Below are 12,129 nucleotides of genomic sequence, written 5' to 3' on the forward strand. Positions count from 1 at the left end.
TGGCTTACATACAGAATCCATGTCTCAATTGTCTCAAGGCTTAAAAATCCTTCTTTAACCTGTCTCCTCCCCTTCATCTACACCGATTGAAGTGGATGTAACAAGTGACATCAATAAGGGATCATAGCTTTCACCTGGATTCACCTGGTCATTCTGTCATTGAAAGAGCAGAGTGTTCTTAATATGTTGTATACTCTGTGTACATATGAAGTGGCTAAAACAGTATGTAAACATTTAATTAAAGTGACAGGGGAATGAGTACTTTCTGAACGCACTATATATATATATTATACATACAGTACTGGTCAAAAGTTTGGACACCTACTCATTCAAGGGTTTTTCTTTATTTTTACTTTTTTCTACATTGTAGAATAATAGTGAAGACATCAAAACTATGAAATAACACATATATATTTGCTCTGTTGGAGCTTGAAACAAGCATTTTGCTGCACCTGCGATAACATCTGCAAAATATGTGTACGCGACCAAAAACATTTGATTTGATTTTAATAGAATAGAGCCCTCTGGCACTCTCTTTACAATTAGTCTCCTCTCAACAGACGGCTTATAGCAGTTGCCCAACACAAGACATGCCTGAGCCTCCTCCAGAACAGAACGTTCAGAAAGAAATGTATTTGTGTAGAACAGATATGATTGTCTGTCATGTAGAATAGGGAATGTAGAATAGGGAATCAAGTTCACTCTATAAATTCTATTTCTATCTGTAACGTGTAGTTTTCACATCACTGAATACATCCCTGCTTCCATTTCACAGGGACGACCCAACACTGTTTCCACTGCGAGAATGATTTAAATTGTGTGGAATTAAAAATTACTCAGGAGGGTGAAAAGTACTGTTGTCGATGTCACCCGAAATTATTACAGTGGTCATAATTTGATGATAATCATGGTTATAGTTCATGAATAAGCATGATTAAACTGTTTGCCATCAGTTCACCACCCTGTCGTTTGTTGTGACAGTCATTACTCATTTTATCATGTAGGCTAGCCTACGTCTCAGGCCCTAGTGAGGGACTATTATCAATCATAGGAGAATTGGCTAGCGGGAATGCACTGAAAGAATGTAACGAATGTTTTGTGGAATGGCCATCCGGATAGCATTTATTACCAATCCAAGACATTTACTCAATACGTAATGTCTTTACTATATAATATCTGTGGAATTATAACTCATACAAAATGTGACGTTTATATTTATAATTCGGTCGGATTCCATTGTGGCAGTGGCGACATAACAAGATGGATTTCGGAGGAATCACGGAGGAGAAGGCAGAGAAACCTCGGCCATTAATCTGCGCAATTGCGTCTGTCGGTGTCTGTTTGCATGGCAACCCTATCTCTTCGTTACTCACTTGGCCTACCTATTATCAGCTGTTGATGAAAGAGTTGGAGCTCTGAAGGATGCCGAGCGGCGGAGAGGGGTTTTAATTCTCACTAAAAACTCCACAAGCCCACGGAGATGTGTCGTACTGTGATAAAGCGGCTTAATTGCAATGCTCATGCTTTATGAAGTACGCCACGGCCGCAGTGCATAATTTCCGAGCTCCACAGTAAAAAATTGTCTGTAAAATTTTGACATTAGAAAAGTCACTTTCCCCAAAGTGGATGTTGCCAAACTCGAGTGAAATGCTCTGAATTGTAGCAGAGAAAACTGCAAGCAACAATTTCATTAATTCTAACCTTTAGTTTTAATTAGAGCCTCAGTCATCTTCCTGTAATTCTATCTGGAATCTACCAGACAGCATAACCGCCAATTACAAAACAATCTCTCTGAGGCCATTTTTTGGGGGGAAATGCGCTCTCTGCTATTGGCAGCGAATAGAAGGTTCCGGCGAACTCTGCTTGGCATTGGCACTCACACTACTCCTCACAGTGAGCAATTGCTTCTCCCACTCCCCCATTACCAGGTGTGAAGCTTTGCTCGACAGCCCAGGCGAGTCGACTGCCACACACAACTACTGTAGCTCTGCACTAAATGAATTAATGTCTGCTCTCCGCCAGAGGAGAACCTGGAATCAATCAAAGTTCACCGTTGAGCACAACTCACCCTTTATCCGCCATGAGTGGGAAGCGAACATGGATTCCACTAGTTAGGGTCTCAAATTGGTGTCCGAGGAGGCAAAGTGTACTGAATGATACCTGGAGGTAACCTGGAGGTAACCTGGAGGTAACCTGGAGGTAACCTGGAAGCTTGTGTTGACAGATTGGATCAACACAACATAAAGCTATTGTATTTAGTGAATAGATTTTTCTAAATGAAATTGCTAAATTAATGTTAGCTAACCCTGAGGTGTAAAGAAAAAGCCAATAACACAGTCCGACAACACGGAAATCAAAAACACGAGGTAATTAAGTAACATGTTATATCAAAGTCCAGATCCCGTATACCAAAATATAGCCCTTTTGAGAAATTGTTCAAATAAAGAGAACTTTGTCTACTCTTTCAAAATAGCATCCTTTTGTTTTCTTGGTTTTCTCTAGGATGTCCTGTAGACCAGAACAAACCCAACAAGCCCCAGTGTCTTCCTCCGTCACGCTCCCACATCATCTCACCGCCGGATGCCACAAGTGGCTTCACCGGGGGCAGCTTGTCTTCCAAGAGCATCCAACGACTCAACGGTAGGACCCCCACACCTTGTGTATGTGAACTTGTGTTTTTATCTGTGTGAGCTGTTGGTTGATGTACAGGGTGGCGGTGTTATTCATGACCGTCTCATCCAGATCCATTATACATTCTGCCCTTTCTCTTCAGCTCTGAGACACTCAATTTGCAGCCTAATTGAGCCTCCCCAAGCAAATCTGGTGGCTGGTCGCACACAGTGTTCAGCGCCTCACACACAACACAACAGAGGTGTGAAGAAGAATAATAATAATAGTTGAAAATAATACATTTAATTTGTATAACTTTTTTCATTACAGTGTTATTCCAAAGCTCTACATAGGAAAATTTCAAACAATGATAAGAAAAACCAAAAAAAAAACAATAAAAATCATACATTTAGAATCAAGGCAGGAAATAGAGGTAGTAAGCTAGGAACTAAAGTAACTTTCCAGATTAGGACTATAAGAAAAACAGGCTGTAAAAATGTGTTTTAAGGCCCGTTTTAAAAGTTCTGATTGATGGAGTGGCTCTCAGATGATCAGGGAGAGCATTCCGTAGGCAAGGGAGCAGAAAGCTCGGTCCCCCATAGTGCGGTGACGTGTCTGAGGACTTGAAGCCATGGTGAGTTGCTGAAGCAGAGCTTGTGAGGTGGCTCATAGAAATTAGGTAGATGGGGCTCAATCCATTTAATGAATGTCCAACAAAACCGAAGAAATCCAGTCTACAAACACTGTATGAAAACAACTACACATACCTGATTCACACTAAAGGATTGACCTGACTCGTACTGTCCCGGCTTTTCTTTTCACATTGTTCTATGGTGGATGTGTAACCAGGCCAGTATAGTACAGCTTGGCTTGGCTCAGTTTGCCCTATAGTGTGAATCAGGCCATGGTGTTTGCTTACGATAAGAAATTCTGTTTATTTTATAGATTGCCGTTATTGCCAATGACTTCCCAACAGAAGGTCTGTAGTTCTGTTCAGTTAGTCGCTGAAGTACTACAGTTCCATTACTGTACCATTCTCTCCAAGCCTGTAGTGAATACCTACTACCCGGGGACTATCCAGCAAAGTGATTGGCAGATCGCTGACGCCATTCTGATAAGGAGGAATGCGAAGAAGTGCCGGGAGAGATGGAGATTGTGTGGGAAGTGGTAGAGAGACTGAGAGAGACAGAGAGGTGGGAGAGGGATGGAGAGGTAACGATAACAATGGAGAGGCGTGTAGAAAGAGAAGGGGAGAGGGAAAGAGAGAGGGTAAGAGAGACCGAGAGGGAAAGATGGATAAGAGAGGGAGAGGCCAAGAGAAAGAGGGAGGGGGAGATATCCCCCTGGTGAGTTATCAGTGAGTGGGAGCAGAGCCTTCCACTATTCTTTAGAGGGCTTTAGATGAGAAACAGTACTTGAGGCCCTCTTCCTTTGATCCTCCACTTACTTTATCTATCTCTCTTTTATATTATTGGGCTGCTCCCCTCCCCCCCTTCCTTGGTTCCCAGATTATTTGTGGGCTGATATCAGTCAGATGTTTATCTTCCAATTGGTTCAGGGTGCTGTCTTAATGCATACTCAATCCCATCAGCATCATTACAGTAAGTGCTGTGTTGGCAACATCTGACAAAGCAAATAAATACTGTATGTATGGCTCGTGGTTCTCATGGTCGTTACTAGGTCTCTTCTCTGTCTACGGCTGATGGCTACAAAGATACTTTTCATTACAACAGTGGTCACTATAACTCTGGAGAGCCACAGGGTGTGTACACTGATGTTTCAGCCTAGCACTAAAAAGCATGAGCTGACGGACACCAAAAAATGTTGGTAGAGGAGCTGACTAATGGAGTAGTAAACTAAAGAATGCTCCCAGCAAGTTAATGGGTCAACGCAGATCAAAACAATTGTTTGTTGTGTTGCAGTAAGGTTGTGATTGCATCGCGGTAAGGTTGTTAATATTGTGAGTGCGTTGCAGTAAGGCTGTTAATGTATTGCTGTAAGATTGCTTGTTGTGAATGTGTTGCAGTGCGTAACGCGGCGCGGGCCCAGAGGCTGGTGGAGCTGGACGGGGACCTGGTGCCGTTGCTCCAGAGCCATATGAAGGAGGGCGGTGGGACGCCCCTCACTAACACCCCCTGGTGGGGCGAGACAGACGACGTACGCCAGCGCAAACTCAATCGCATGGTGGCCGTGCGGCAGCACGAGGGGGGACAAGATGGCACCGGCAGCGAGGTCAAGACGAAGGTCACGGTAAAGTCAACAACATGGCCACCTGGCTCTCTACTAAGAAGCCCACTTGGCCTTCTCCCCTTCCCCCAAAATCATTTTAAAGACATCAATGTACAGCAAAGCTTTTAGACGTCACTGCAGAACATACGCCATACAGATATGCCCACATGCAGCTGTGGGGCTTACAGGGCCAAATTTCTTATAATATTCACGACATCAATGTAGCAGCAGAACACACATATCACAATACCGGAACATATAAGAACAAAAATTGGCTAACAACGTAGCAGTGCAACAGACAGATCAAACAGCCAGGTAGCCTATAGGCTACTATCTATGGTGCTGAAATGGACAGCACTCTCCAAGGGGCTGGTTAACTCAAAGCATTTTAGACATCACTGTTTAACACTCGCCATACGCATATGCCTATACTCAGCTGTAGGGTTGCACTTTTTGGGGAATATTCAGAGGTGGAAACTTTCTGTGGGAATTAATGGAAATATATGCAAATTAATATTAATACCATTTAAATGTAGATGTTTTTTGCATTGGTTATATTTACCATATCATATGGAGACAGAAACATAAACCTTTTACCATATCATAAGTAGACATAATTGCAAATGATTAAATCCTTCCAATAGAAATTTTAAAAAACTATTTAGTTACGAATTGAACTTTAATTAAATTAGTTGATTTTTCACATGGGATGATTTCACTGAACAACAAAAGAAAGGGAATATTGAATGATCCCCAATGATCCATCGCATCTCCCAAAAACATTTTCAACATACATCTCTAAAATGATAGTCTAGAAACTAAAGATTTGGTTGTCTTCCTCTCAGGCTTCCATGTCTTCTTCCTGGACCTTCTCAATGTCCACCTCTTGAACATCAGACTCTGAGGCCTCATCTTCACTGTCACTTTCCAACCTTGTTGAGGATGGCTCGTTGCCAGGCTCAAAAAGCCTCAAATTTTCCCGGATGGCCACCAATTTTTCAACCCTTGTATTGGTCAGCCTGTTGCGTGCTTTGGTGTGTGTGTGTGTTCCCAAACCAAAACCAGTTGCGATCTGAGGCAGCTGATGTTGGTGGGGTTTAGAGGATGATGGAGGAAACAGGGGAAAGAGCCTCAGATCCACAAAGTCCCTTCCACCAGGTCAAATCAAATTTTATTTGTCACATACACATGGTTAAGCAGATGTTAATGCGAGTGTAGTGAAATGCTTGTGCTTCTAGTTCCGACCATGCAGTAATATCTAACAAGTAATCTAACAATTTCACAACAACTACCTTATACACACAAGTGTAAAGGAATGAATAAGAATATGTACATAAAAATATATGGATGAGCGATTGCCAAACGGCATAGGCAAGATGCAGTAGATGGTATAGAGAACAGTATATACATATGAGATGAGTTATGTAGGATATGTAAACATTATATAAAGTGGCATTGTTTAAAGTGGCTAGTGATACATTATTACATCCAATTTTGAATTATTAAATTGGCTAGAGTTGAGTCAGTATGTTGGCAGGAGCCACTCAATGTTAGTGATGGCTGTTTAACAGTCTGATGGCCTTGAGATAGAAGCTGTTTTTCAGTCTCTCGGTCCCAGCTTTGATGCACTGTACTGACCTCGCCTTCTGGATGATAGTGGGGTGAACAGGCAGTGGCTCAGGTGGTTGTTGTCCTTGATGATCTTTTTGGCCTTCCTGTGACATCGGGTAGTGTAGGTGTCCTGGAGGGCAGGTAGTTTGCCCCCGGTGATGCGTTGTGCAGACCTCACTACCCTCTGGAGAGCCTTACGGTTGTGGGCGGAGCAGTTGCCGTACCAGGCGGTGATACAGCCCGACAGGATGCTCTCGCATCTGTAGAAGTTTGTGAGTGTTTTTGGTGACAAGCTGAATTTCTGCTGCTGCGCCGTCTTCACCACGCTGTCTGTGTGGGTGGACCATTTCAGTTTGTCCGTGATGTGTACGCCGAGGAACTTAATACTTTCCACCTTCTCCACTACTGTCCCGTCGATGTGGATAGGGGGGTGCTCCCTCTGCTGTTTCCTGAAGTCCATGATCATCTCCTTTGTTTTGTTGACATTGAGTGTGAGGTTATTTTCCTGACACCACACTCCGAGGGCCCTCACCTCCTCCCTGTAGGCCGTCTCATTGTTGTTGGTAATTAAGCCTACCTCTGTAGTGTCGTCTGCAAACTTGATGATTGAGATGGAGGCGTGCATGGCCACGCAGTCATGGGTGAACAGGGACTACAGGAGAGGGCTGAGAACGCACCCTTGTGGGTGATGAGATATGTTGGCACGACTGCCATATTGTATCTCCATCCCAAAGCCCTTGCTTGGAAGTGCACTTCGCCAGACTGCCAAGAACCTTGCCCTCATCCAGGCCAAGGTGGCGAGACACGGTAGTGATGACACCATAGGCTTTGTTGATCTCTGCACCAGACAGGATGCTCTTGCCAGCATACTTGGGGTCCAACTTGTATGCTGCGGTGTGTATGGGCTTCAGGCAGAAGTCTTCACGCTTTTTGATGTATTTCAGAACTGCAGTTTTCTCTGCTTGGAGCAACAGTGAAGTGGGCAGGGCAGTATGGATTTAATCTCTTACATCTGCAAGCAGAGTCTGAACATCAGACAGGATAGCATTATCTCCCTCAATCCGTGCAATGGCTACTGCTATAGGTTTCAGGAGTTTCAGGCTGCTTACCGCTCTCTCCCAAAATACATCATACAGGAGGATCCTTGATGGGACTGTCCATATCAGCAGACTGATATGGCCATTTCTAGTAGAGACTCCTTCCCCTCCAGGAGACTGTCAAACATGATGACAATACCACCCCAATGTGTGTTGCTGGGCAGCTTCAATGTGGTGCTCTTATTCTTCTCACTTTGCTTGGTGAGGTAGATTGCTGCTATAACTTGATGACCGTTCACATACCTAACCATTTCCTTGGCTCTCTTGTAGAGTGTATCCATTGTTTTCAGTGCTATGATGTCCTTGAGGAGCAGATTTAATGCATGAGCAGCACAGCCAATGGGTGTGATGTGAGGGTAGGACTCCTCCACTTTAGACCAAGCAGCCTTCATGTTTGCAGCATTGTCTGCACCAGTGCAAATACCTTCTGTGGTCCAAGGTCATTGATGACTGCCTTCAGCTCATCTGCAATGTAGAGACTGGTGTGTCTGTTTTCACTTGTGTCTGTGCTCTTGTAGAATAGTGGTTGAGGGATGGAGATGTAGTTAATTATTCCTTGCCCACGAACATTCGACCACCCATCAGAGATGATTGCAATACAGTCTACTTTCTCTATGATTTGCTTGACCTTCACTTGAACTCTGTTGAACTCTGCAGCCAGCAAATTAGTAGATGAAGCATGTCTGGTTGGAGAGGTGTATGCTGGGCAAAGAACATTCAGAAATCTCTTCCAATACACATTGCCTGTGAGCATCAGATGTGAACAAGTTGCATACACAGCTCGAGCAAGACATTCATCAGGATTTCTCTGACTACGTTCCTCCATTGAGTCACATGGTAGCAAAAACTAACTTGCCGCAATTGTTAACAAGTTAGGAATGATTTAAACACACTTTGCTGTAGGCTACTATTTACTACTAACAAAATAATCATGTATGTCATATAAAATAGTTTCACCCCACCCAGTATTGTAATCAAAACTTGCCAGAAAACATGTAGTCATTGGCTCAGACAGTGTATTAATGTGGCTCAATAGCATTTCATTAGTTTGCAAGATCTTGAGAATCAGCTGTACATGTGATGGAAGAATGCACTATGCATGCAAAGGGTTGCAATTCCATTGAATTGTGGATAGTTTAACCAAAATATGCCACAAAACCTAGAATTGCCTCATGTGTATCCCACAATAAAGGTTCACTGTTATAAGCTAACTTTATTGATTAAATTATGAAAAATTCCCAGGCTTAACTTCCCATGGAATATGTACCGGAAATTTACCGGAAAGTTTCCGACCCGTTGCAACCCTACTCAGCTTTGGGGCTTACCCAAACTTCATATAACTTCAAATAAAATACATCAATGTAGAATACAGCAGAACACACATTAGAATGTATAGGTTTCCTGCCTTTGTGATAATCTGAATATGCTCTTGATATTAACTTCACAGAACCAGTCAATAGAAAAGATGTGCCTACCTTAGTTTTCCAAAACCTCCCACAAGACAGCCATTCCCTCATGCGTCTTCTCCCCCTTTCGTATTTTGCTCTTGGTGTCTGTGCCACATCTGTGTCCTTTAGCAATCCATGATCTCACTTAGGGGACTGGGTTGAATTTAGTCAGGGGTGGGAAAAAAGTAGTCCTGATATGGTGGAGATGTACAGGGAGGCACGGGTTGTGGTACAAATCAGGTTATTTTGAGAAAATCCCCACTCGCATTCTGCACTGCTGACCGCCATATTTCAGTCCACCTGGAATATCTCCTTTACCATTGGTGTCCCTGTACTGTCTGTATGCCTGTATGACCGTGCATGGACTGTCAATGCCAAACCGCTGGCAGAGAGATTCTGAGGGCTCTTAGTTTTTTTGTAATGTCTGAGGCAGAGGTGGTTACTGTACACTCCACCTGCTCTTTTGCAAGTTTCCTCCCTCCAGTCTTTTCCAGACCCAAGCTCCCTACTTTATTGCATGTTGCACAGCCCAGCCTCGTATTTTGCATGACAAGCCAAGTTGCTTGCTTGGTTTGCTTGCGCTTGAACTGAGCCTCCAAATTGAACCTGCTCCGGGCACTTCGTTGGTGGATGCACTGTCCTCCCCTCCCCCTCTCGCGCCAAATCTGTCTCGCTAGTAGGTCTACTAGCTAGTGGAGGTGCCAGTGGTAATGCAGAATTAGCAGCGATGTTAGCTATCTAAGGAATGGCGCCATCAGGATGGCGCCTCACTCCTCTCTGGCAGTTCTCTGGCTCGTTTCAGGTTAGATGTTTCACCATCATTCTTTGGATTGTTGGACTTGACAAACGTCATCAAACTAGATTGCCTTTTCTTATCCTTTTTTAATCTTACCAAGGAGACTATCCCACGTTTCAAATTCAGAATTATCAGTAGACAAGGGAGACAGGTAGCTAGCCTAGGCTTACGTGATGTGACTACGTAGGGACCTCTTCACTAGCCGACCACCACTTAAACCTGTTTCAAGATCAGTTACTTACCAGGCCGGCCTACCCCATAACCTGTATGTACAAATAAGAGATCAGGTCTGAAATCAGTGTGGCAGGATAGGATGATTACACAGTAGTATCATCACACTCTTACGTGAAGGTTTTCTTGGGGGGCTGGAGATATAACGAATAGGCAATTGATTTAACTCTGATCGCTTTTATTATAATGTTTACAGTACTAACAGTGAGACAATAAATGAATCGAGCCGCAAGAGGTACCGGATCTGGGCAAATGAGTGCCCGTACAAACAAAGTCAAATATGAGCGGTGCCGGCAGGATCCAGCTCAAATAAAGCACTGATTCTATGGTCTCTCCACTTCTTTTACCTTCAGGGCCGCCGAGCAGAGCGTGCCCAGTTGGCGCGGGACCTGCGCCTGATGCATGCCTACAGGGAACGCAGTAAGGCAGAAGGGATCACCCACATACTGAGCCAGGCCATCACCATACACCACACCCTCTACGCCACGCTGGGCACCGCCGAGTACCTGGAGTACATCCTCCGCAACCCCTTCAACACCCCACAGACCGTCACCATCTATAGCGAAGACCCCGAGCTCAGGTATGCGGGGGAAGGGATGCTGGGGGGAGTGGAGCGTGTGTGTGTGGGGTGTGGTGTTTGTTAGAGTTTGTGTGTTATATTGGGGGGGTTGAGAGAGAAAAATAATATTGTAAACAATTGTATTTAAGCAGGCTGCAAAATACCATCAGACTTCGTTTATATTCAGTTTATACTCGATTATATTCAGAATCTGACTTCGTTTATATTCCACAGCACATTTAACCAGGAGAGAACAGGTGAAGTCTTACACTGGCTATCAATTGCCCTTGAACCAGATACATAGATAATGCTGGAGAAATACAGTCTCTCTCTCCCTCCTCCCCATAACCCATTATTTCACACACAGACACACTAACCACCACCCACACATACCCCACTACACACACCCCACACTCCCCCACCATAGTCTCCCATTATGGATTCTTCTCAGATCTGCATGGTGTTGGATGGATAAGCATCCTTCATGTTGATAAACAGAAGAGGGAGGACTGGAGGAGAGTAGCGGTGTGATGGGGGAATGAATCATTATAGCATTAGCACCGGCCAGCAGGCTCTCCGGGTCTAATTGGGGATCAGGAAACACCAGAGCTGTGCTACGGATCTGCAAGCTTTCCTATCCCTGGCCGCTTAAAGGGCTGCGTGCCAACGTTAACCACCAGATATGACACACCGCCGCTGCCGACACGTTTAACACAGAACCGGCTGCCGTCTCTCGAAGAGGCATTAGAGAGTAAACAGTGAGACATTGAGGTCTTTTCTATCAAATCATAGATGCTTACTATTATACTATTACCCTTTTCACACGACTGAGCCAAACTGAGATGTACTGTGCTGGCCTGGTTACACATCTACAATAGTTGGAACGGAAAATATATATCTTAGCTAGCACAGGGTGGGCCCTGTATTATTAATCAGGCATCTGTGTCATCTTTCTCTCTTCTCTTTCTCTCTCTCTTTCTCTTTGTGTGTCTCTCTCTCTCCTCTCTCTTATTTTCTCTCTCTTTGTGTGTCTCTCGCTCTCCCTCTCTCTTTTTTTCTCTCTCTGGGTGTGTCTCTCGCTCTCTCTCTCCTCTTTCTCTCTCTGTGTGTGTCTTGTTCTCTCTTTCTCCGCTCCTGATGCCCTTTCATTCCCTACTGAGCATGCACGCACGCACACATACAATTTTTTTATACTTGTCAAAAAGGTGTGTCTGCGTGTAAAGTTTTGTTCTCTAATTAGCTACCAGACTGGAGAATGGGAAATTGTAGTAGTAAGAGCTCATTGAAATGGTCGACTAGCTCCAGCCTTTATTTAGAATGTGGGGTTTTGGAGAAAATTCATACATTTTTCATTGTCTATTGAGAAATGTCCCTTCTCCATGCCTGGAGGTTGAGCCTTTGAAGTTAAAAGCAGCTCCCTTTTCCTTTATGTATTTGCGCATTAAATTTGTGTACTCAAAGAAATAACTTCCCTATACCGCCAGTCTGTGTTACTTTGTTGTTCCCCAAGATCTCTCCCCGGGAATCCATTACGTGGAGAGGTTTGAA

At 44.0% G+C, this 12,129-nt stretch overlaps 1 protein-coding gene across 1 annotated transcript in view; it reads left to right on the plus strand.

The window, feature by feature from the left end:
- The window catches only part of nphp4 (nephronophthisis 4), a 214,315-nt gene that overhangs the window by 166,354 nt on the left and 35,832 nt on the right, over nucleotides 1-12,129 (plus strand). Inside the window, exons 18-20 of the mRNA XM_071348201.1 lie at nucleotides 2,503-2,640; nucleotides 4,637-4,860; nucleotides 10,376-10,602. Coding sequence (XP_071204302.1) covers nucleotides 2,503-2,640; nucleotides 4,637-4,860; nucleotides 10,376-10,602 — 589 coding nt within the window. The remainder of the gene's footprint in view (nucleotides 1-2,502; nucleotides 2,641-4,636; nucleotides 4,861-10,375; nucleotides 10,603-12,129) is intronic.

Source organism: Salvelinus alpinus, chromosome 17 (genome assembly GCF_045679555.1).
Source record: "Salvelinus alpinus chromosome 17, SLU_Salpinus.1, whole genome shotgun sequence".
Classification (NCBI taxonomy): Eukaryota; Metazoa; Chordata; class Actinopteri; order Salmoniformes; family Salmonidae; genus Salvelinus; species Salvelinus alpinus.